At 35.6% G+C, this 25,524-nt stretch overlaps 3 protein-coding genes across 5 annotated transcripts in view; 1 reads left to right on the top strand and 2 right to left on the bottom strand.

Annotated features, from left to right (window-relative positions):
• Nucleotides 1-998: 998 nt before the first annotated feature.
• On the bottom strand, nt 999-8,253 carry CDC27_1 (anaphase-promoting complex subunit cdc27; the record flags this gene model as incomplete). 2 transcript variants are annotated; one of them, XM_012937986.3, is made up of 5 exons in its annotated part: nt 999-2,130; nt 3,568-3,954; nt 4,662-6,065; nt 7,133-7,874; nt 7,913-8,139. In XM_012937986.3, 5 exons carry the CDS (start codon nt 8,137-8,139, stop codon nt 1,558-1,560), a joined length of 3,333 nt encoding a protein of 1,110 aa, XP_012793440.2. In that variant the 3' UTR covers nt 999-1,557. The 2 variants fall into 2 exon arrangements, with proteins under 2 accessions (XP_012793440.2, XP_051068465.1); XM_051215263.1 differs by having other exon boundaries at nt 7,133-8,253.
• Nucleotides 8,254-8,525: 272 nt separating this feature from the next.
• Nucleotides 8,526-21,433, top strand: MS3_00010841 (uncharacterized protein; the record flags this gene model as incomplete). Of its 2 annotated transcripts, XM_051219244.1 has the most annotated exons (12): nt 8,526-8,535; nt 8,651-8,807; nt 11,322-11,515; nt 11,552-11,875; nt 12,842-13,101; nt 13,853-14,191; nt 15,998-16,321; nt 17,331-17,554; nt 18,015-18,609; nt 20,758-21,115; nt 21,164-21,243; nt 21,295-21,433. In XM_051219244.1, the coding sequence occupies 12 exons, from the start codon at nt 8,526-8,528 to the stop codon at nt 21,370-21,372; spliced, it is 2,943 nt and encodes a 980-aa protein (XP_051068463.1). In that variant the 3' UTR covers nt 21,373-21,433. The 2 variants fall into 2 exon arrangements, with proteins under 2 accessions (XP_051068463.1, XP_051068464.1); XM_051219243.1 differs by having other exon boundaries at nt 11,322-11,875.
• The window catches only part of MS3_00007007 (uncharacterized protein), a 28,680-nt gene continuing 24,516 nt past the window's right edge, over nt 21,361-25,524 (bottom strand). Inside the window, exons 13-14 of the mRNA XM_035729702.2 lie at nt 24,186-24,665; nt 21,361-22,033 (exon numbers count right to left, since the gene is read on the bottom strand). Of these exons, the coding sequence (XP_035586208.2) occupies nt 21,428-22,033; nt 24,186-24,665 (1,086 nt within the window). The 3' untranslated portion in view covers nt 21,361-21,427. The remainder of the gene's footprint in view (nt 22,034-24,185; nt 24,666-25,524) is intronic.

The following is a 25,524-nucleotide window of genomic DNA, read 5'->3' as shown; positions in this document are numbered from 1 at the left end:
AGTCGGATGATTCTGACAGAAAATTCTTCCAAACGTTGTACTCGGAAGAGAAACAAGGATGATAAGTCGGGAAGGACACACTTGTTCTTTAGTAGAAACAAATGAATGTAAGGTCCTCAGGCTATCTAAAAAAGCATTTGATACGAGATGTGCCGAATACTCAACAAAACCTTTTCAGTTGGTTCACCGCGACAGGTTAATTCGACGAATTTACGACACCACCTAAGTACTCTCTTAAGCTGCAGATTTCGACGTCCTTTATTTTAGAATACGAGACAGTACCAGGCTTTGTAGAATTCATATTAAATACGGTATTTCTGATAATGAATTTTATGTATATCTGTGACCGATAGACTAGTGGTAGTAAAGTATAGCTCATATTTATTTTCTATTCCACAGCACTAAAGCTTCTTCTGTAGTGTTCCTGAATCAAAAATAAGCTTCTACGAAACCCAGAATCGTAAATAAAAGCTGTAAGATGACAGATTACATCCATTTTTCACTCATGAAACAAACCATCTGTATGCTTATCTTAAACTGTAAACTAGTGCATTAGGCTTAGCGACATACTAAAAGCATAATGCTCTAATACTTAGTTACATTGAGACCGATACGCGGAGGGAAAATGCATTATCTCTTATCAACGATATTAAGTCCAGGTGCTTGAAGGTCATATGATATAAACGAAGATAATCATAGGCTCAAACTAAATTCCTGAAACAACAATGTCCGCCTTATGACAAGAATCGCCTAGCTGTCAGTAACGTCCATGAGAATTTCACATTTCAAGTTACTATTAACTAGTTGGTTGGTGCTCTTACTTATTTGAGTTTGACGTACTTCTCTCCTGCATATGAAAACTACCTTTAGAAAGGTACCTTCGTATTGATGAAAATCCGATAGGACATCTAAATCTAAATGGGTAGATCAAGTCTGTCCATGTTATAGATTAACAAGTTAATAATATGATCCGACAGGCTACTTTCATTCATTTTTTCCGCTTAACTTGCTAGTTTCCTGTGCTTATGTGATGGGTTACATCATCTATAACTGAGCGACATTATACTCTAGCAAGAACTAGTGTTCTATAGAATATAAACATTACCCACAGTTTTATAATGACCTGTGTATGTAGGTAGTGCGATGAAGCTGAGCACTGGAAAAGCTTAACTTGACTGTTTTAGCCGGTATAGATTCATAAAACATCTACATAGATATAAGCACACACTACTGATGAAATGATTGTATCTGAAAACAAATAGGTAAATGATGGAATTTCAAAATAGGTATTATATATAGTGTAAGGACTGTAGCTGAATATCTTACCAAATTAAAATAAAAGGCATATGTACAACTGTTTTTAGTTTTGTAATGATCATATATTTATATGAAAATTCGATACAACACATGTGCAATAAAACTTTATACACGTTGAGCTTTGAGTCGAAACCTGTATATGTTTTATATGAAAGTAAATAAGACTGACCAAAATTAAGGGATGGAAATAAAAAGTGGTGTTTCATCAATATCACATAAGAGAAGACGAAGGTAGTTGCTTCAGTCGTCTGGTACGCTGCGCTCAGTTCTACTATCAACTCCACCACTCAAATCCATCGTATCGTAGTGCTCCTCATCTGCATCAGATATTACAGGGTCCTGTTCATATCCTTCCATTTCATACAGTAACGAGAAATCAGTCAGTCGGCGAACTAAGTTTGAACGAGTCACACTTTGTGATGGATGAAGCAAACTGTTTACCATTTCTTCATCTGCTCCTGAAGCTCGGTCAATGATCTCATTACCATCCTCTTCTTCGAAGTTAGCACAAACACCAAGTTGAAATGAGCTGAAATGTGGTCTGGCCGAGTTGCCGGTGTTTTGGCCCCCCACGCAAACCCCCGACTCGGAAGTGTCTTGTCGATTCATCCCGCGACTTGAAATTGGTGGGTTGGTCATTATATCTCTCAGATGACTGTTAGCACCCTTAGGATCAAGCTCCATAGCCCATGAGTAATGAATCATTGCTTGTGGTGTATTTCCCAGTTTTTTGTAGGTGTGTCCAATCATCAAGTAAACCATAGCCTCACGTGGAGTTAAAACCAAAAGTTTTTGAAGCTCCGATAATACTTCCTAATCAGGAGGACAACAAACAATGTAAAGTACTTTAAAATTTTAATCGGATAAAATTTAGGACACAAAAAAGCCTCACTTAATGAAACATTATATGGAATAACATATTGAAATGTAGAATTATTCTCCTTTGGGTCCATCTCCATTAATATCATAGATATGACATCATCATACCATTAAAGAAGTAAGAAACAAGATACTGCATAAACCAGAAGATATGATAAAGATTTGGATAGATGAATCGGACAATCAAATGTATGTGAAAGTTCCAGAGTGATGCTTACCGTTAACAGATGCAATCGTCATTCTATTACGTTGAGTTCTACAAGTAATTTTAATTTTCAGTGACTACAGCCTACACTGTTATCATATCATTGCAAATATATATATATATATATATATATATATATATATATATATATATATATATAACTGATATATGATCCACTCGGTTTTGTCTAAAATCGACCAGAAAAGAAAGTGTCTGGTCAAATAGTTTTTTAAATTATGTGTCCTAAAACAATGTAGAGGGACAATAAGAAACCAAAATGTCGGAGATATATTTGAACCACGACAACGAGAAATTATACCATAGTTATTGCTTGAGATCTTGAACCGATTGACGTCAAACCAACATTGAAAACCTGGGAGCACTGGACGGCCGTTTCATCCCATCGTGGGACTCCTCAGCAGTACGCATCCACGATCCCGCTCGCGGAATTCGAACCCAGGGCCTTCAGTCTCGCGTGCGAACGCCTAACCTACTAGATCACTGGGCCGGCACCCAACGGTATTAATGTCTAACCTCAAGCAATCCACAAAATTGCATGACCATCTTCCATTGTAGTGCGGTAGATACCTGTCTCTACCCGACACGGATTAGCTCTATATAGTGGTAATTAAGCTATAATTATCTAACAGTTCATGATTGAAGATGAACACCAAAAAGTCGAGAATTAGCGAATAATGAGAATTCCATATGTAAAACCACTCTCACAATTGTTTTTAAGCCTGAAGATATTGTTTTAACATACTTTTCCCCCAAATGACTAATTAATGTATTCACTTAGAATGTGTAGGTAAATCAAAGAAAACCCAGAAATCAAATAAGCCAGTAAATTCATGTTCGCATATTTGAAAGATATTAATAATATACAGGCACAAGGAACTGTTGATAGGATCGGTATTTTATTCAACAAGTCAGATATGAAAATAAAATAAATTTGGTCTTCAAAGATTGTCGCACATATCCAAGTACCTAACGTGTTAATTTAATTGACTAAAATTTTTTTTACTGACTTATATTGACAAATGAGTCTGAAATCCATTGATAAAGTCAGTATGAGTGAATCATGAAAAAAAACGAATTGGCAATAGACTAATTCAACTACTTAAAGGAATACAACCTATTCATTACCTATATTTATTAAGACTTACAGAATAACGTCCAAGATGATATAAAATAGATGCTTTGTGGTACCGAGCTAGTGGATTGTTGGGTTGAATTTTACAAGCACGACTAATCAAATCCATTGCACTTCCATACCCATCATCAAGTCTACCTAGTCGACTGCGTAAAGCTGCAAGATGAGTCAAAAGTAAATGTGACTGAGGGAAAAGTGCAACTGCGCGAACCAAGTAATTTTCGGCAAGATCGAACTTTTCTTGTTTGTAATAAACATTACTGATGCCAAACAAAGCATTATAATGTCTTGGATCAATTCTTAAGGCGAACTGGAAAGCTGCTAGTGCTCGATCAAACTCTTCTAGAGTTGACTGTTCATGACCCAAAAGTGTCCAAGCATAAGCACTTGTAGGTGAAACCTAGAAAACGAAAGCATAAACGACAGGACAATCATTTAAAGTCCCGAACATCAGCAAAAAGAATTAAGTAAACTGACGAGCCTGTAAGTAACCCGGTAAAGATTGATAATATAAAAGGTAAATCTAGAAATGCTTACTTAATGTGATTTAACTGCTTGATTTCATTAATTAAGAGGACTAACCAGTATAGTTACAATACAACTTATGTTCTTAAACCGAAACAGATATAATGTCAAGGAATCGCTGTATGTAGTATATGAAATATTATCCTCACAACATAAATTTCATTTTCCCAAATTCATGTATACAGGTTGTTTGAAAAGAAGCCTTTCCAGTTTTCACTGTTTGGCTCTGTATGTTTAATACCATAACTGTAACGTTTTCATGTAATCAGAAACAAACCCAATGAATAAAATCAGTAAACATACACGAAAGATATGAATTGAGTTGTGGTCTTGAGAATGCTCAAAAGATACTAATGGCTCACAATGATGAAGACCACAGTCACCTAAAATGTGACGGGAAACTCATTACTTTTAAGTTATAGCTATTTATTGTTTTCATCCACTGAAACAGAAAAAAATACAAAATACAAAAGAAATGTGGTACAACATGAAGTTACTGGCTATTTTTATAAGCTATGTGGGAAAGGCATAGAGGGAAATGATAAAGTAGTATTGTACACTGAGTCGAAAAAAACTATTTACCTGAAGAGCACGACGGAAGAATTTAATAGCCGCTTCATGTTCACCTTGCAAAGAGAAACAATTACCTGCTACACACCAAGGTTCAGGAGCATTACGATCAAGTTCTAATAAATCATGAGCTAATTGTGATAATTCCTGATCAGCTTGGACTTGCCATAATACTGTCGAGTAGAAGTCCATTCCAGATAGCTGCCATGGTTCCATACGACGAGCTTCATTGAACAACTTATGAGCTGTTTGATAATCTGAATTATCCATATGAGCACGAGCTGCCCACGCCAAAACACGACCAGTATGAAGTTGAGAGCTTGGAAGTTTTAAAAGTAGACGGGTAGCTGAACGCCACTGATGTCGCACCAACATCTGATAAGCTTTGCCAAGTTGACTTAACAAGTTTAAATACTGTTGTAGTGAGAGCATTCTCGGGTCATCTGTTATAGGTGGGGCATCGATTGACAAGGGTGCATTATAATGATTGCTGCATCCGAAATCTGGTGCATCTTCATTTGTAGAAGTATGTATACTTTTAAAGGAACTGGGGTCAGGATATACACCTGAACTGGTTATTTTAGGTTGCATGTTTGCAGAGTTTCCCGTCGAGTCCGATAGTAGTAATTTAGAATCAAACTTGCGGTTCTGACCTCGGCTTCTTAAAAATCTATTCGACTTTCTCTGAATCCCAGAAGCTCTGGCTACAGCTGCAGCTGCTGCAACCTGAGACCTTGTCCGAGGTCCACCTGTAGAAATGTCTACAGAAGTGGTGTTCTCGACAGCTCGACACCCCGTAGATGTTTGTTGACTCGAAAGTGGTCTTGGTGTTGAAGAAGAAGTTAACATGCCAGGACTTTGAGAAGCAGGATTGAAGAACTGCAAATTTGATCTCAATACTGAGAGAGAATCGCGGTTGTGGCGGGCGCTGGGCGTAGGATACAAATTGCGTTGAGAAGTACTACGTAAAAGAGGTGGCTCAAGACGGGCACTTGGTGTGCTGACAAGAGAGGTGGTAGTTGAAGTAACATTTGGCTCAAGCGTTAGAAAACCAAGATTAGATGCTGCAGTGGAGACAAGATGACGTAGAGCACTGGTCGGTGTATCGGAGAGAGCATTAGATTTCTCTGAAGAGGTAACAGATGTATTAATTTTGACGTTATACGCAGCATTTCTGTCTCCATTCGATTCATCAATATGAGGGGCCCTTTTAGTCCCCATAGTTGTGTTGTTGTTGCATGAAGTATCATTTCGCTGACGAGGGATTTGGAAACAGGTTATATCATTTTGGCTATTATTAAATGAGTTAAGAGTAAACTGTAACTCTGGTAAGCACTGACTTGAAGGCAACTGCACAGCTTTCGAGAGGATTGATTCCGGAGATGTAGTTTGATTCTCAGAAATTTTTGAAAATACCTAAAGTATGATAGCGAAATGAACTATGAAATCATACAAGAAACGATGTGATTCCTGAACAATCATTTCACAATTTGTAGGTTAGGATGACATGGATATGGTGATCAAGTAGAAACTTCAGAGACGAATACTTCAAACATGATGATATTCAGTTAAAATGGTTTTAAAGATAGCGGCTGGTTATAGAGGTAGTATCTTACAAATTATCGCTCTTCGAGTGGGACTTCTTGTCCAATGACAATTATCAGAAACTAGTGAGAACAATCACTATTCTAGGTGGTATCTGTGAGGCAACGAGAAGCCCAAGGCAGAAATCTAGTCATCGAGCTAATGAAGGGCGGTTGACGACCTATCCGTCAATCCACCATACAACAGTAAACAGTATACCGAGTAACTTCGGGAATCCAAACAAATGAATCCTACATACGTCGAGGAGATTCCAAAAGCTAAGCAATTTCATTATCTCGCATCATGGTTTTATGTGCTCTGGAATATTACCAACTGAAGTAGCCATAAACCGATCGGTAAATACCTTTAGGTTATATCAATATATATCCATTCCGAATACGCATCTCCTCTAGGAACAGAGAATAAACAGATGGGACAAGTTGAAATCGCATTTGTCAGTTTTCCGAATTCTTCCGTTGTGAACTGTCTTATGTCTTCCTTTATCACTACGTTACATATCGCTTCCTAAACTATAGTCTCCATACAATGGATTAAGAAACAAATCATGCCTTTATATTATATTAGCTATGTATAACTATAGATCGAGTAGCTTGACAACAACTCAACATAACAGTCTTCATTGTTGTCACAAGTCCCTCAACTGTCCCCAAAATACAAACAGCCAACCACTCTTCTGATAGAATTATTATGTTTAAGCGACTAGAGATATCTTGATACATGTTGCTCACAACAATTTTACACTAATTCATCACATTGAGTAATAAATATAGAGAACTTAATAAAGTTTAAGAAAAATAGATAGATACTGGTTTCGAAAATGAGCTTAAAAAGCAATATGAGGGACACTGATAACACACTAAGAAAGAGCATGAACTTACGGGAACACAAGCGAACATGGGACTTTGAGGAAAAAATGAAAGTAAACCAAAACGAGGTACATTTGGTTTCATGGACTGCGAGTTTACATTTTGTGCCAATTTGCGTGCAACTCGGTTAACAGGTTTTGGAGCTTTCGGAGACAAAGCAGAAGGCATAACCTTGTCTGGGGTATGAACGTCTACAGGTTTGAGAGAAGGTACCAAATCACCAATAAAGCTTCTAGAGCAAAACGAGACAAAATGACGTTGATTGGTGTACAGAAAATCTGCATCAACAAATGTTTCCTGATCACTACTTTCACAATCTTTTGACGACATTAAAGCCTGAGTGGTAAAAGACTCACAGTTTTGAGGGTTGACGTTTTCTCGTGAAGCACTTTCATACGGATTACTGTGTAGATCGTCGAGCATAACGGCATACACAGGTGTTGTAAGTTTAAGCCCGCTAGGATTCTGGAAAACAGAGGAAGGCTCAACATATTCACCGATATTACAGAGGTTTTTAAATGCAGACCACATAAGGGGATTCATTTCGAGACATTTTTTGTAGTAAATAATAGCATCACTAAGTCTTCCTTGATGTTTGCAAATATCCCCTAGAAGTAGCAAAACGTAGCAAGATTGTTCTTCATAAGTACTGGTTATCTCGTCTAGGGACGAAGAAGAAAGACCAGAAAACAGTATAGCATCTTCAGCCTCCGTTAGTGAACCAATGTCATAGTAGCATTTTGCAAGCAAGTATCTAATAAGCGAATGTAAATCCATTTTTAAGAAACTAACCGACTCTTAGGAGATAACGAATTGACAGAGTTGAGTAGTTTATTAACTTGTCTCGGCCTGCCGATTCGATACAAACTGGTTGCCAGTATATAAAGGCTTTCGCTATTGTGTGTTTCAGCATATAATCTTTCAGCTGCAAATAAAGCATCATTGTAGGCATAATTGTGAAGGCAAGACCAAATATGCAATACAATAGGGTCTGAAACAAGACTTAGTTCTTGGACCATTTCGGAAAAGGTAACGGACCCAGTTCGAAAATCGAGCGGATTTTGATGTAAAGAACGTTTGTACAATTACGGCGATACGATGATTTTCAAATACCGGTTGTTCTGAATAATATATCACCAATTTCTCGTTTTAAGACTAAGCGAAAGAAGGGAAAAACACAGAAAGTTCAGAAACGAAAACTGTTTTCATCTAAGTCTCGTAACTCATTTTCAAATACTGGTACTGATGAAGTCATGAACACGTAGTATCACCACCGTTTGTCGATGCCTAAATATTACCAATTATCCATTCCTCATGTGGAACACAAAAATAACCAAAGGGACTGACTGCCATTTTGTCTTTGTCTCTAAACTGTTTTTTTTCAAGTCATAGTGAAAATTCAGAAATGAATATTAGTAATTTTATAACTTCAAAGGATATATGCACTCCATACAACTTTCCATATCTATCACTAAAAATTAATTAAGGGCTGAGAATTCTCATGCGATATTATATCATGTGTTTGTTTAGATATATACATTAGTCTCAAGGTCATGATGTCGCAGCCTTTTGCTCCTCTGCCGTACAGAACAGATCATCGTAAGAGATGTCTTGCTACATTATCACTCATTTGTGATGATGAATCTTTATCAGATGCACAAATAAAGGCTTATCAAACACGCCTACAGTAAGTTATGTCTTGAAGTTACAGTCTAATTATATTTAAAAATCCATACCAATCTTGTAACAATTGTTTCTTCACCGAGGTTGTTTACTTTTGTCCGCTTCATTAATAAGGGGCTTAGTGCTTATATTTATCATTCAGTATTTATTGTTTCATGTAATGTGTCACAGTTTTCTGTTAATAAACTGACCCCCAAAGTTACCGAGACAGTGAGAAATATTACCGGGCAAGGGGGGGTGGAGAGGTCTCATCGGGAATTTAAAAAAACGGAATACCTGACGAGAAGCTTCCCTTGACTTCACTTTTGGTCGCTTTACCTTCGAAATATCAAAACATCTCGCCCAAATGTAGGCGTAATTGTCTATCTTTCGCTTAGCCACAAATGTTTCGTATGTTCGCTTACACTTCTAATACAGAATACCCTAAGGCATACTCTGACTTGATCGAAAAAAGATACATTGTTCAAGACATTATTTGATAGGAAATAATGACATAGTTTACTAGATTAATAAAAGACAGATGCTCGTTACATATTTCTGTTGTTAGTGCAAAGTTCGGCGAGACTCTAATCTAAGGACGACCTTTGAACGAATCTTAGGTGACCTTGACAATTATTAGCCAATCAGAAGAAAGTTAGTATAAAGTGAAAATATATGAAAGTAATGAATGACAGTGGATATTCTTTTTTTACATGATTTAAAAACTTGTTAAGGTTTGGTTAAGGTTCAGAGTTTCTGAATTCACAATGCATATGGAATAGAAACTCGTTAGGGTTAGTTGAGGGTTAAAGTTTAGGGTTAGGTGAGGGTTTAGGGTTAGTTGAGGGTTAAGGTTTAGGTGAGGGTTTAGGGTTAGGTGAGGGTTTAGGGTTAGGTTAGGGTTAAGGTTTAGGGTTAGGGTTAGTTGAGGGTTAAGGTTTAGGGTTAGGGTTAGGTGAGGGTTTAGGTTAGAGTTAGGTGAGGGTTAAGGTTAGGGTTAGGATGCTAACATACGAGTTTTTAAATCATGTCAAAGAAGAATATCCACTGTAATTTATTACTTTCTTTTAATATATTTTTACTTTATGCTGTCTTCTGATTGACTAATAATTGAAATTGCTCAAACGCTTCTGATTGGCTCGTCCCTAAATTAGAGTCTCGCCCAAAGTTCCACTGTCATTTACAAAGATCTGCAGAAGAAATTACAGTTAGTGTGTTGTTCATTCAAAATGTGTCCTATTTGCTTGGTGCATATGAAATAAAACATAACATATACTTTGTCAGTTTCAGCATATTACATACAAATGAAAAAGTAATCCACGGTAAGAGAAGACTTTAAAAGGAAATCAGATCTAACATTAAAACAAATTTCTAAAACAACACCCTTCTCAAACTTCATTGTTACTACTCCGAATATAAGCATCCCTCTGTGTTCTGAAATTTAACAAACAAACTGACAACAGTTTTCAACTGCCGACATAATGTGCGACTTACGTTAATGTTTTTTAATACTAAACACTTCACCTACATAACAGTAGTGAAAGGTTATCATCTTAAGTTAGTACTCACATTACCTGTTTTCTTTCTACAACCAAGGAACAGAAGTTTCCTACGAAAGATCACAAGCGTCCAACCTAAGTTCATCAGCAATCATGTTTACTATCATCTAGAATTGAAAACCAACCTGCTTAGATATGTAGAACTTTGGTTGTGTAGCTGTGATTTTGATACGTTGAACTTGCATATCTGCGTAGACAGACTTTCTTTTTCAAGGAGCTCTAGTCAACAGTCATGGCCTATATTATGACACATGATTGCCCCTAGGTTTAGTAACGTGTTTATGATAGGTATCTATAGAGAGAATACTAAACCGGTGGAATTTAATGAAATATCTGCAGAAACCATCTCTGAATTAAGCGAGATAGGTGACCCAGGGTTGCATCGTCTTGGGTTCAATAAATACATGGCTATTAAACTAGTTGCTGTAATCTGTGACGCACTTGCTCGTTTGGACATTAGGTACAGTTGATCACAATGAGAAAGCAGGTTGTTATGGATGTTTTGTAGTTGGTCAGCTCCTAGACCGATGTATAACGTTTCCGAATGGTGAATGTACATTGAAGCTGGGGCTCAAAGAGAAGAGTGTTATTGTTAACAATATTAACATTGCCATTAGATACTTCTCTCTCTATAACAAAAACAGTTATAGTAAGCCTACTATCGGACTCGCCCGTAAGTAACATATTATGACAGTATCGCTGGCCTATATAACGACTATCCTTATCAAGACGCCCATCTTAACTGTCCTATCACTGAATGACATAGCAGTCCTCAACGTATTTTAATACCAGGTTATAAGTTTAAGTTCAGGTACAGTGTCCTAAAAAGTAGAACTACAAGTTTTCTCATTCAGTAAGCATATGTACTAACATGTTTATTGGGGAACTGAATGTTTTAGTGTAATGAAACTTTGTTCGTAGTTGCTACTCGTCCAGTATGATAAATGGACTCATAAATTCATTTCTACTATTTCTCTTAGAGAATACCGCACATTTTTGGATGCAGTCAGTCGCCTTGCGCTTTGTAGCAATGTATGCGTGACAGAAGAGGCTGTCACAATAGGAGAGCATGGTTTACTAACTGGAGAGTCCTTAAACGCACTTCAACATGCCGGGGCGATATCTGTGTATAATACGCTGCAGCAAAATAATTGGGAATTTCCTATTTCTGAAGGTAGACTTCTATGTTACATTAATTTTCATGTTTCAGAGGGTGAAGTAGCCATAGTTAAGGCTCATGTTTCTATTCCTGATGAGTTTTTAGATTCTGAAAAACCTATTCGTTCTGACTGGCCCGCAGTTCATATTTCAGAATGCTTTGTTGAAGGTGAACGAGCAAAACTCCACGGTTCTGTCCGGCCACTACGAACTTTCTTACCGCCTACTATTGTTTTTCGTAATGCTGCAGATGTAGATGAAGATGCTCCAGAACCAGAAGTCAATATCATAAATTCTGGTCCAGAAGGAAGCATTGAAATAGTTCAATCATTTAAGGGTTTATCAGTTAAAAAGCCATGTAAAGATGGTAAAGGAGGTGAGTAAGATTGATAATTTCGTTAATTTGTTCTTAGAAATCCATTGTTGACCCCAAATTGTCTACATACTATTTCTAACGATTTTGCAAATTCATAAAATCAAAAAGAAGAAAACTGAATTCTATGCCCTATGTATATAATATACATTCATTTGTTTGAATTTACTGACAGTTCAGTGCTCCTCCACATAGTTTTATCAATTCAGAAAACCTGATTGTCGGTAAAAATGAAATCAAATAGGGTTCTTCGTAAGATTATTGCTAATTATTAAGGATTGCAAGATATGTCGTGGTTCGGTCTGAAAGCTTGCTATTCTACGGAATTCAAGATGTCATATAACAACCTACGTACAACAATATCTATGACTTTAGAACACAGGAAAATCATAAACTCAAAGCAAAACTAACTAGTTAGCTAATAGTAAAGGTCAGTGTGGTTCAGTTTAAAGTTACCAAGGCCTTCCTTGTATATCATAACCATCATTTATTAGGAAAAGTAAACGAAAAACTGTCTAAGAAGTGTGTGATCATCTAGATACCTTTTAAACACCCCTAAAATACGATACGCGATAAGAAACATACTGATTAGGTTTTCAATACCCTGTTGATAATTTATAGGTTCTATACATTGGAAATCCTTAGGATTTCTGTCTATAGTTCCCAATAATGCCAGTTTATGTTTTTTTTTTCAAAATACTTGTCCGAGCGAACACGTGACCATGTTGTATAAGAGTTTTCTGTTCTTAACTTTCAATCACACCATGGCGTAAGTAACTTCATTTGCTCAGTAGCCATATTAAAAACATAATTCGTAAAATTCCGTTAACACTGAACTCGATAAAATAACTATCCTGCGGTTATTTCCTAGAACTATTTTATTCCTAACTTAGCTCATCCGGAGTTCGTAAGCCTCACAATATTGTTTATTACCTATTTTATCATTCAACCCTATTTAAAATCATTTAGTTAAGTACATTCCAATCGACGAGTATTATTTTGGGCGCCAAGATGGAAATGCTGATTATGTGGAAGAAAAAGGTGATTTCAGATTTAAATGTGCGGTTTGTCAACGGATTTTCTACTCAAATACAAAATTAATGTCTCATATTCTTGGTCATGTTGATGAGGCTTCACAAGCTTGCCTAGACACTGCAGATACTACACAATGTTCCGTTTGTAATCAAATGTTCTCTTGTGCTTTTGATCTAAGAGATCACATTGAAAAAGTGAGTTATGAATTATTTATTTATAATTCTTTATTTTGAAGCGGTACTAATCATAATTCGTCTTCAGTTGTCAGTAATTCATACAAACCCCTTAGCATTAAACTATTTCGTCTTTTCCTCATATCACTTTGTTGTTTACGCACAACTCCAATGGAACTAGTGTTTTATTTCATTTTCACTTTTATTTTTTGCAACCATATTCAACTTACATAGCAACCAGTTTTTCTTTTTATTTGTCTATCTGTTAACTAATATTTAGCTGTTTTGATGACTAAGAGTTTGAAATACTTGTCCTTAGTCGAACTACTCGCGAAGCATGAATAATTGGTTTTTGTTGGTATTATTATCATTATTTTATTTAATAGACTTTCGCCATGGCTCTCATAACTTTTGTTTCAATTAGTAATCGTATTTTTTGTGATATGGAGTACAAAAGCATACCCTAACAGTCATGTTTGTGAATAGCCTGCAAAATTCATATCCTCGACAAGCTTGCGACAATTAATCATGTTTATTTGTGTATCTAAAATTTTGTATTTAAACATTTCAAAGTTAACTTATCCTTGTATAACTCAATATATTTAAGTGGATGTTTTATACTGTAGACTACCTTCTACCAAAATACCTCTTGAACTAATATAGTGTTAAGGTCTATAGAAATGGTATGATTTTTTCACATTCTTTGTGGTTTGATAATGTGTGGCTGGTTTCTAATGAGGTCGCTTTTTTGTCTTTCTTGTAATACCTATAGGAGCATACTGTTCCACCTTCTGATTCAAATTTGGTAGATGATGAAGCAAAAACGAACCCCCTTGTTCAAATCACCTCCCAGCTACTAACTCAACAACGAATAGGAGATGGTCATGATGATCCTGTCAGTAATTTTGACCATATGGAGATTTTAGCACCAAACTTTAATGGTATCACAAATACACCCAGTTGCCGCATTTGTGGGAAAGTTTCTGCCAGCAAATTACTATTAGCACATCACCTTCAGTCCACTCATCGTCAACGTGAAATGCCTTATGTTTGTCGCCTATGCTTGTTTCGATCATCTATGTATGAAGACATACTGGATCACTTCAAAAAGGTATGTTTTATTGGTTCGTTTCCCATCTCAATTATTTGTATTTCCCCTCATTCAACAAGGAATGATTGTGCGATAGTCAGTCAGTCATTCAGCAACAACGTAGAACTTCGTACGTACGTACATCAGTTCGAGTTGCCATACCACATTAGCACACAGATACAATTGTAGATTCCAAATCCCCTAGCGGTAGAGATAGTAAGAGTATAAGAACGGTAATCGAAAACATTAAAGTTTGAAGATGTTATTTATACAGTATAATCCAGTGAAATAAATTTGGAAAGAGAAAAAAAGGACATGAACAGCTCATAAGATTAGAATTTGAGAGAACACAAAGAGTGGATACAACTACGCCACTGCAAACGATTTTGAGCCATATCATTCAAGGTCTCCAAATATCGGTTGCTATCGTCTCGCGGATCCCAACCAGGTAGTCTACATCTACGATGAACTTATCATGTATTGTGAAGGGCATATTATGAAAACAATTTCAAGCTTTGGGAACTAAAATTTTAAGTCAATATATCCACCGGTAAAAATTTCCAATGTTTTATCTATGCTACTCTAGACATTCGCTCTAATGCCCCAACTAGCGTTTTTTACTCACCAGAAATCGCTTCGTCTCATTAGTAGCACTGCCGTGTCCATTATATAACTGAGTTATGATAGCAAAGTGGTAAGTTCAAATCTCTCCCACTGATGGTATGACTATGAATTGCTTAACATATGACTAATAACTAGTTATGAACGAGAATCCTAGTTTGTCATATAGTATCTTAAGCCTTTTATATTACTTTCAAAATAGGAAACTAAAGAACGTCTTTTGTATAAAAGTCTTCTCGTAATATACCTTTCTGGGGATAGCTACCCCATTTTTTTTATTCACTGTTTTCCAAACTTCAGTTCACTCGTCTTACCCTTGTAAGATGATTTGATGATCACTCCACTTCATTTTAAGCAATATGGTATAATTATATTACGACTTCAGGAAACTACATTGTTTTCATTCGGTAAAAAACAACAAGATTAGATGTTTCACCAGCTGACATTGGATGCGGATTTTCTTCACTGTCATGTTAGTAACACACCTATATATCAAAATTTATTCCTTTTCTTCCACTTTTTACTTCATGTCGCTTCGTTAATACTATAAGTTAGATTAATTTCTTTCAACAACCGCCTATGGGCTGTCCGAATAGATGTTATTATAAAAACTTGATAGGATAGAGGAGGTTGCGGTTCCTTGTTTATCGCATTCGTACTTTTTCTGTAACAGAAATTGTTTATACAATTAGTAACCAAAAGCATGTGCTACACAAGGTAGGTTGATTTTTCCAACAACGTTGATCAGACTATCCTCTTTTATCAAATGACAGTACGGTTGACACCCAAACGTATGTTACTAATTGGAGAGGCATTAATCGCATGAACTGTTTTACTGATATCAGGCTTCTTGTTGTTAGTGACTCTGGTGGGTCGAAACAAAGTATGCGAGTTGTACGATGCACCTGCTTCTTCTAACTCCTTAACACTGTTATTACCAAGTTTTGCTATCCTTATACTTGCGTTGTGGGATTCTATGCGTAGAAAGTCTACGCCCATTGTCATACGATCTACCGACATAAAGTGATGGGTGTCAAGTAGTTGTAAGAATCCTGCAGAAATTGTGATAAGCTACAAGTAAAATCTATCCCCATTTCTATGATATCCTATAAGTGCAACCACATCTCTAATATATTTTATAACTCTTTAGTATCTACTTCGTTAATCCTATACAGTTTCATAATCATATGATCTTTTTTGTTACAGATGCATGATAGCTCAAACCATTTACTTTGTACCTATTGTCTTCGTATATTTACCCCTTCGGATGCACGTTCGAACGCTCAACCAGTTTGTCTGTCAGCTTCTGGTGGGATAAGTACTGTAGGCCTAGGTTTAGGTGTTGGTCAGACGCAAGTTTATCTCCAACATTTACGTCTGCATCAAATCAAACACCAACTTCGTCGATGTCCAACGTGCCGTTTAAATTTCACTAATAAATCAGACTACCAAGTACATCGACGCCTAGATCATAAAGCCACAAGAGACCTAGGTACTGAGAAGCCAGATCTTCGTCAAGATTCATATGAGGTTAGTTGTTAAAAGTAATTTACTTGATTTCCCTATTTACAATTTATAAGTGAGTTGTAAAGTGTATGCTTAACTAGTTTTATAACAAAACTGGATACATAAACAACACTTGTTAAACTGAATGGTCAAAAAACATTGAACATCTGGCGACATGACTTTGTTGCATTAAACGTCGAAGCACAATACATAATAATTGGAAAAACAGGAAATAGGTTTGTACTCGAATTTTGTGGCGTAGATAATAAATCAGAACAACAAAAATGTGTCGTACAAAATGGGGTAATATAATTACGAAAAAATACAAAAGGGAAGAGCCGTATAAGGGATAAATGAATGGAAACAGTATTTAATATTAAAAAACGAATTGGTCACAAATATCAAACCAAGTTAAGTCCAGCATTATCCATCAGCGCTGGATAGACTTACAAGAATTTTTTTATCTCCAGTTGTTAGTAATGGTTGATTCTACAGACGAGTATAGTTCGCACTGGAGATTTGTAACCACTCGCTGACTAGAAGGAAACGTCTATTAACCATCTACAGAAGTTTCACACGTGAAAAAAAATATTTAATCGAATCAACATTGTCCCACTAACTTTAGTGTGTATATGCACCAACCTGGGCTTGATTTCTAGACTCAATAGTTTTTGTAGCTTAACAGTAGATTGTCGACAGCGTCAAGCATTGGTCGTTCTGTCCTTAACACAAACACAGTTATTTTGATGACTTAGTGAAATCAAGCTTTCAACTTTTGAATGCTGGTTTTCGGATTTGAATTACACTTATTTTCGACGTCAATAGCTTCAAGTTCCTCCTAAAAAGTGAGTATGACTCAAAGTCAGGTAGAATTAATTTACTTGGTTACTGAATTACACCAATCCTCTCATATAAGTATAAATAGAATGCCCTTCTAATAAATATCAGTAAGCGGCTATAATTCTACCCGCTCATTTTTCTTACCTTAACTATTTCAAACCTAATTTCTTAACTATTATTCAATTTTTCATAGCTAGAATGTTATCAAACAAAACAGCATACGACCCAGGCTACTGAGAACTTCGGCGACCACAACACATCCATAGATTCGATTCGTAAAGTTCGACCACATGTAACATCAATGAATGCTCCGGAGGCTGGTTGTGCAAAAAACTTAGCTATAAACTTCTTACCTGAGAATATTGAGAGTTTGGAATGTCTGGAATGTGGAAAACGTATGGGTGATTCTGAACATGCGTAAGTGTTTGAAATATCGATCACATAATTGGTGTATAAAAAATCAAATAAAACCACGAAAAAGAACTATTTCATTTGCCCTACAGCAAAATCTATAGAAAAATGGAACAACTGCCTTTATGTGACTGTTAAGATAATAATATTCACTCACTTATTATATCGATCTCACTTAGATAAATTACTGAATGTAGTAAGTATGAGGTTATAAGATTGTTTAACTAGAGGAATTAGAGTGCTATGAATGTACAATATCTTAGACTTTTGAACGATTCTAACTACATTAGATTGAAATAAGCGCCATAAATACTAAATATATGTTTTCCAGGTCGTATGATCCAACGAAGACCTTCAAAATAACAAATACAAGCAATTTTTAATATTTGCTTTTTCAATAAATCTTTTAAGCCATTTAATGGTAAACCCTCTTTTATCTCCACTTCAACAATAATCTTGTTTGCAGACAATATTTACCGTGTTCCGTGTGCAGATTTGCAACATGCTGTAGTGTTGGCTTTCAGCGTCATTTTCAAAAACTTCATGTCTATTCGAATGCTTCTCAATCAACAGATCTTGATTGTGGTATGCCAATGGTTCGTCAGATCTTTTTCGACTGGTGCAATGAATACAATCTTCCATGCAACGACAATGCGTCATCGGGACTAGCGACTATTTCAGGTGATCGACAAGATCTTGTCGTAAATGAGATTACGGATTTGACACCTAGTGACATGGGAAATTTCACAACAATTGTCTTTACTGACGAATTGGGCAATGTTGTGAATGTACCAGAAACTGAGAAGCAAAGTTTAACGAAGCAGCCTAACCCGAATGACTCTATAAGAAGATATATGGAAAGTCAAGTCGATTCACGACTTCTATACTGTTCACACTGTGGAACAAGTAACCTAGATGGCAATAGTCTTGCACGACACCTTGTTGAAGAATGTGGAACACTAACTGCAACGCTGCGTCCAGACATGTCAATATCATTTGCACAGACAGAAGCTAGACAAAGTGAAGCTTCTGAAAAACATCAAGAGTCGGATCGAAATGAAGTAGGTTGATACCTTATCGTCTTTTAAACTTTTTACGAATTTAGATTACTGAAAATCACAAATGAAGTCTTAGCCGAGTAGAAATGCAAAAAAGATCTTGACTATTTAGGTATGAATTCTTAATCAGCGGCATGTTTCATGAGTGTTCTTTTTTTGTGACCTTCATCTATGATACTGACACACAAACTTCTTATATGCGAACCTAAAACTGAACCGAGGCATAGTATATATATATATATATATATATATATATAAGCAATGGCCAATTTCTGATTAGCACAGTTTAGTTCATCAACCTGTTCGGCACACTTATAAAATTGAGCTCTAGTTACATATTGTTCTTAATTCTTTACGGTTCCCAACTTGTTTTACTTTCTGATACTCCTCTCTATATTCACCGTGGTCACTCTTTGCAACCGACAACCGCGTTTAACTTGTTAATTATTAAAAAGTATTTTTGTTTATACTAAAACATGACAAAAAATAAAAAAATGCCCGGTTCGAAATACATTCGCACTAGCGGTAGTTGATTAAAATACATGATCAGTTTGAATTGTAGGGTAAAGAAGCTCATTAACACATCAGCGACAGTCCACCCGCAAGAGATCAATGTGACATGTAAGGCAAGATTGGTTATATTCTGGATTAAGATACAGGTACGATATGGGTTTCGTAAGTAAATTATACATCCAGTCAAGTTCAGTCCTCACATTTTTGTTCGGCTTAACCTAGACACTTCTATTTGTTCATCTGAATTATAGGCATGACTTTCTGAATGTTTCCAGTGAAGCCCCATTTCCCTTCCTCCATATAATAGATTAATGAAGTTCTAATGGGATTGTGACTCAGTCGAATCACATAATAAAATGCAAAACGACTCGTCTAACATGACAAGGTAGTAATGAAACATAATTCCGGTGCATTCGGTACTGTAATTTGTTGGCGCGTACGTGATTACAAAGATTGCACTTCCCACATTCACAACTATTAGTGGGAGTGTAGTCAAATACATCGGCCCTAGTAGAATCACACTGACGTCAAATAACAAGTTTACATGGTTTCCGGATGTATATGGGACATACTTTTCAAACCTACATTCAGAGAACAATTATGAATTCCCAAGGTGTGATAAACATCAACAAAGTATCTTTCTAAAAACAACTAGACATGTCCGTCTGACCTACGTTCAATTGGCATGTGTAATATCACAGTGCTGCTTAATATATCACATTCAGTTATAAATTTCTGAACGCAATCATTTAGCATCTTCGTGAAGTCTAAAGATGTCAGAAATCTCAAGATGAGCCGCTGAAGTATACAATCGGGTTTAAAAACGTAAATTGTAAGGACTAGTGTATGAGAAAAGCAGTCCATAATCGTCCTTTTCTTACTTAGTACGCTTCTATCTTTAGCTGTTTCTGATAACGTCCCAAGTTTATGGCGGAAGTAGGAATCAAGACATGGTGAAGCCGTTGCCCCACATAGACCAAATTAACTCAATATTTCAAGATTCACCGAGTTCGGTTGCAAGTGGTATGAGATATTCTAGTTTTCCACTTTAAATATCCTACTACTTCTTAATGGTCTATATATACCTATCTGTTGTGCCCCAATAAACATAATGAATAACTTTGGGGATCAATTTATGGGCCAATACTATGCATATAATTTTGTCGTATAATTGTTAGGTAACTAAACTATTCATGCCCCTCTTTATTTTGACCTATGAACTATTATTATACGATTAACCATTCTTGAATCATGCCCTATCTATTAATTACTACCTCGCACGTTCACAGCTACATTTGGCTAATTCTTGTACAAATGTTTTTTTCTATTATGGTACGATGTGGTCTGTCTGGTTGGTATATAAACCTAGTATGTTTGAAATAAACGATTCATATCGCAGAAGCTGATATTGGTGTTCTGGACTTAACTGGCTGGGCTAGGCAGGAAGCAGGACCGATAAGTACTCTAGACTGCTCACACGAGTTTCAGGCGTCATTGGTCCGATTGATAATTCACTGCTCTCTAATTGGCGGTATCGTTACGTTATACATGAACAGGGCACACAAGTAACATGTTAAAACAGTATCAATCTAGCAAAATATTATTTCACGCTAACTCGTAATTTATATTTAATTTCAGAGTGATAACCCATATGGAACTACAGATCAGAAGATTATCATGATTAGTGAACCTTCCTTATTGTCTACATCAACTACCAATATTTCCCATAATGATGTGGTTATGATGACCGTTGATACAGACCAGGCACAGTCTATGCGACTTGTTGATTCACAAGAGGATCAAACAGCCATGCTCAGCGGAACTCAGATTACAACTCAAAGCGATGGAACAACCACCATTGATGTAACTGATGAAGGTGGTGAAGTGGTACAACAATTTATACTTCCTGATGATCTTCAACTTGAAGAAGGTCAGACATTAGTAATGATTCAAGGTGAAAATGGTCAACCTCAACTAGCAATTGTAAATCAAGCTGGTAATTTTACATTATTTTTAAAAATTTTCTTTACTTTCTAAAATCTAGACTTAATAAACGATAATAATTCAGAAATATTAGTACAGACTGAGAATGGTGAAGCTAATGATATCCTGATTTACACTAATGTAAGTGATCTTTATAATTTCCCTATGTAATCTTAACTTTTCTATAAATAGGGCTTAGAAACTCAAGTTGAAAGTTCAGAATTAAACAGAGCAGAAGAAGAAAAAGAAAATCAACAATTCATTGTATAATATTTATTATTTCATCTGTGTTTATATCTATAAATCTATATAAATAAATTTATGTTTACAATTTTTCAAGTTTTTGTGGTGGTGGTGGTCGTGGTGATAATAAACTCATAAAAGTTGTTATACTGCTTGTCACTTTATGAAGTGAAACGAAAGGTTTTGTTACTATGGTAACAAAACGTGCTCGTTCCGCTAAACTTGTATAACATAAACAATCTGTTATAATTTCAATTAAAATATTACAATGTGGAATTTGTATTAACTTCAATTTATATTCTTGATTAATAGTGTGTATATTGCCAGTTATAAAACTTAATAAAACAAATTGTTTATATGGAAATAATTTGGCTAAGGAACAATAAAATTCTGCATATTTGACTATAAGTCTTTGAGGTGGTGGTATACCTTTAGACAATATTAATAATAGACATACATTAATTTCAAATAATAGTTGATCATCTAAAATAACTAATGGATCAATAGTTTTGTTTTCATGAGTTAATATGGTTAATAAATCACAAGCTAATTGGATACATGATTCAACTGTTGACCATTCTGGTACACTGATACCACTAAATGCTAATGATAAAAATAATTTGAATGATAGATGAGCATCATTAAGTAAATTGAAAATAGTTTGTTTTTCTTGATTTTCTTTTTCTTCCTAGAAAAAAAATTTGTTTATGAAGAGAAAAAAATGTTGCGTTAACATTTTGTAAGAACTACAATTGAACAGTTTCCATAATGAAAGGGGTAGAAAGCAAACTGTATTTGTAAGGAAAAATCTTAACAATTAAGTTGAGATCATGAGTTAATTGAAGCTAGACCACCATGGAATCATTGGTCGGCCATTTTGTCTTGTTGTGGGACTCAGCAGTGCGCATCCATGATCCAGCCTCGCGAGATTCGAACCCACAACCTATCGTCCCGCTCTACACCACTAATTCGGCATCCCATGGTGTTAATGTCTAAATTCAACTAACCCACGAAATCAAGTCACCTAGCAGTTTTATTCGAGCTTCTTTATGGAAATAATCAAAATTGATCGAATATAAATCGATTCACAAAATCACTGTTCATTTACGTTGAGATGTTAAAATTGTAGACGTAGATATAAATCATTAATGTGAAAATAATAGTATGCATATCTGATGTTTGACAATACATATGACCGCGAATGAAATTAATTATTACTGTTGTGTCAATTATTTTAAATAAACTGTTTATGGTCAATTGAAACAACTGATCAAAATAGATGGAAGTATGTCATGGTTGTCTACAAAATGCAAAATAAAAGAGTAGTGAAATAAATGAATTTATATTTATTAGTCATTAGTTGGCACAGTGCAGATCGCTATACTACATCTCGCTAATCTAATTTGTGTGGGTATGTACATATGTGTAAGGGTTCGTTTGTCTTTTTTGTGTATGTTCAGTTTCTCAGTGTGTTGCTGATCTATTTTCAAGTTCCTTGATGTCTTTCAAAGATTTCGTACTATGCTCTAGCAGTTTGTCTTTTTTTTATTGACTGGAAAATGTTAATGAGCAATATATCCTCTTACCCAGTTTTTAAATAGTACTGAAATAAGAGTTATCTTGTTCAACACTTTACCATTCACAAAGATACTGCTTTCTGTAAGAGTCAACGTATTTTCATGGATGAAACGTTTGTGAATATAATATTTAGACTAGAAAGTACCATTTCCTCCTTCAGTCTATTTATTGCAAAATGTATATTAAACTACATGTCACATGATATCATCAGTACTAGGTTTAGTAAATAAACAGTATACCTAGTGTGGTTATTATAAAGCCTGGTAGATTTTAGTCCGATCATGCAGTTATCAAGTGGTTTGATAAAAAAATTCATGAACTGTGATACTAAACATACAAACAAATATTAGACTCAATCAAGTGGTTAACTTGATGTCACACTTCTGTAGTCAATGGGTTTGGTTCCCGTAAATTTTGAAAACTGCCCACAGTGTATGTATCACACTGTTTTACGGAATTTCAATCAGATAAATATACTCACAAAACGTCAAGGTATAACTACAGTTTTTATCACTATATGGATTGGCATTTGTTGTTTAAAAATTAACATGTAGTATACATCGCTTTAATAATTACTGCCCAGTGCTTTGAAAGAGAATGCATGTGTATTTATTTATTTAAATACAAAAACATAGGTACAAGGCATCAAATAAATATGCCCCACATAAATCATTCCACTTGTCTGAGGGCTAGGATATTGTTCGGGTGCCTAAAATGAAGCACATGGTTTCCTTGAGGGAACCCACCCGGGGCCTTCGACTTAAAGGTCTGATTCAAAAGGCAGTGTAGAACATCAGGAGATCCAGTCCCATAGTAGCCAGTGATCAACGATTGGTTCATACTCTATTTGTTTCCTTAGGATCCTTGAGCCCATGTACACAATTGGTTTAGAATCAAGGTTTCCCAACTCCCCCAGGTGGATTCTCCATATCCACCAATTCGGCTAAAGCGCTGGACATTCACTTTTCGTCCTCTCGATTTCGTAAACAACAGTAATGCCACGAGAATGAAGTGAGTAGAACTTCCCTGACAGTGCTTGTATGCATGTGACCATGTTAGAGCTTTTCGAGAGATAGAGGGTTGAATCTCCTCATTCTCAGTTGTACCAGGGCATTTGGGGGGTATGTGTAACTGTTACCTATCTACCTATATCAATTTCACCAAAACGACTATTCAGTCGCCTCTCTCGAGGGAAAAACACAATGTTCAAGAATAAATACATTCAAATTAATCTTTACTTTAATACATGATATCTTACTTACATGAAATTTGAAATTGACGAATTGTCTAACAAATCTACTTGATATTTCAATTTCTTCTGTAATAGATTGTGCAATAAATGACATTAAAATTGGTGATATAGGATGATTGATACGTTCTTCTTTTGTATAACCAATACATTTTCCAGACAATATATCATTATTATCACCAATCAATTGAACTTGATTAATCAATAAAATATTGATTTTATCGAATATATTCGAGAATAAATTAGTAGCTAATTGTAATAATGATAAATATTCATTCATATGCCTACATTGATCATTGAATAACCATTCAATATAATATTGAATAGACTTTAATATAACATCATCTAATTTATTATATTTATTTAATATATTATCAAATGTGAAATATATACAATTGATTGATTCTTTCACCATAGTAACTATTACATCATCAATCGGATTTTTTAATAGATATGTGAAGATATGTAAACTGACTCGTAAGAGTTTATGATACTGTTTGGGGAGGGGGGGAAATAGGAAAAAAGCAATATTATGAAGATTGTTAAAGGTAAATCAATATCGTTTGTGTTGTGCCTTTAAAGTTCGATTAGTTATCATGTGATTTATTCGTCCATTGAAATACGACTTATTCAATCTTAGGTGTAAACAGCCTAGAGTTCACCTAGCCCATCCAGTTGAATACAGAACGCTAATAACAGCTTTCATTATGAGAATCATTTATCTCAAACATAATTGGTTTATATACCAGCTAAACAGACCGCACTATACCATAAAATAAGAAATAGCATTTGTACAAGATCAAACCAAAAAGTGGCTGTGATTATGGGAGAATGTAATCAATAAACTGAACATAGTTTAAGAACAGTAAGCAAAGATGGACAGTAGCTAGCAGATGAATCCAAGACGTGCGTTTCGTCCTATTTTGGACTCGTCAGATGGGTGTACCCACACCCAAGATTTGATGTTTAGTCCAGAACTCGAACCCAGTACCGTTCGATTCAAACGCCATCATGTTATCCACTTAGCTACTGAGTGCTGATAGCCACTTGCTTGTGCAATGGGGTGAAGACTGAACCGAACGATGCTGGGTTCGATTCGGAGTACACATCGACTCTGAGATGTAGGTATATCCAGCTGACGACTTCCTAATAAAAAGAGACGCGCGTCCTGGATTCCATTGCTAGCCATCACCGATCTTCGCTTATAAAGCTTGTGACTTAAGGTAATATCGAGGCAACCCACACAGGATACACATATTCCGACAAGAGACTGATCAATTGCTCGGATATAACAGTCACCATATCTTCATATTATTATTATTATTTAAACACATAAACATTGGTACAAGAAG

Source organism: Schistosoma haematobium, chromosome 2 (assembly GCF_000699445.3).
Source record: "Schistosoma haematobium chromosome 2, whole genome shotgun sequence".
In the NCBI taxonomy this organism is placed as follows: Eukaryota; Metazoa; Platyhelminthes; class Trematoda; order Strigeidida; family Schistosomatidae; genus Schistosoma; species Schistosoma haematobium.
This window is presented reverse-complemented; position numbering and strand designations above follow the sequence as displayed.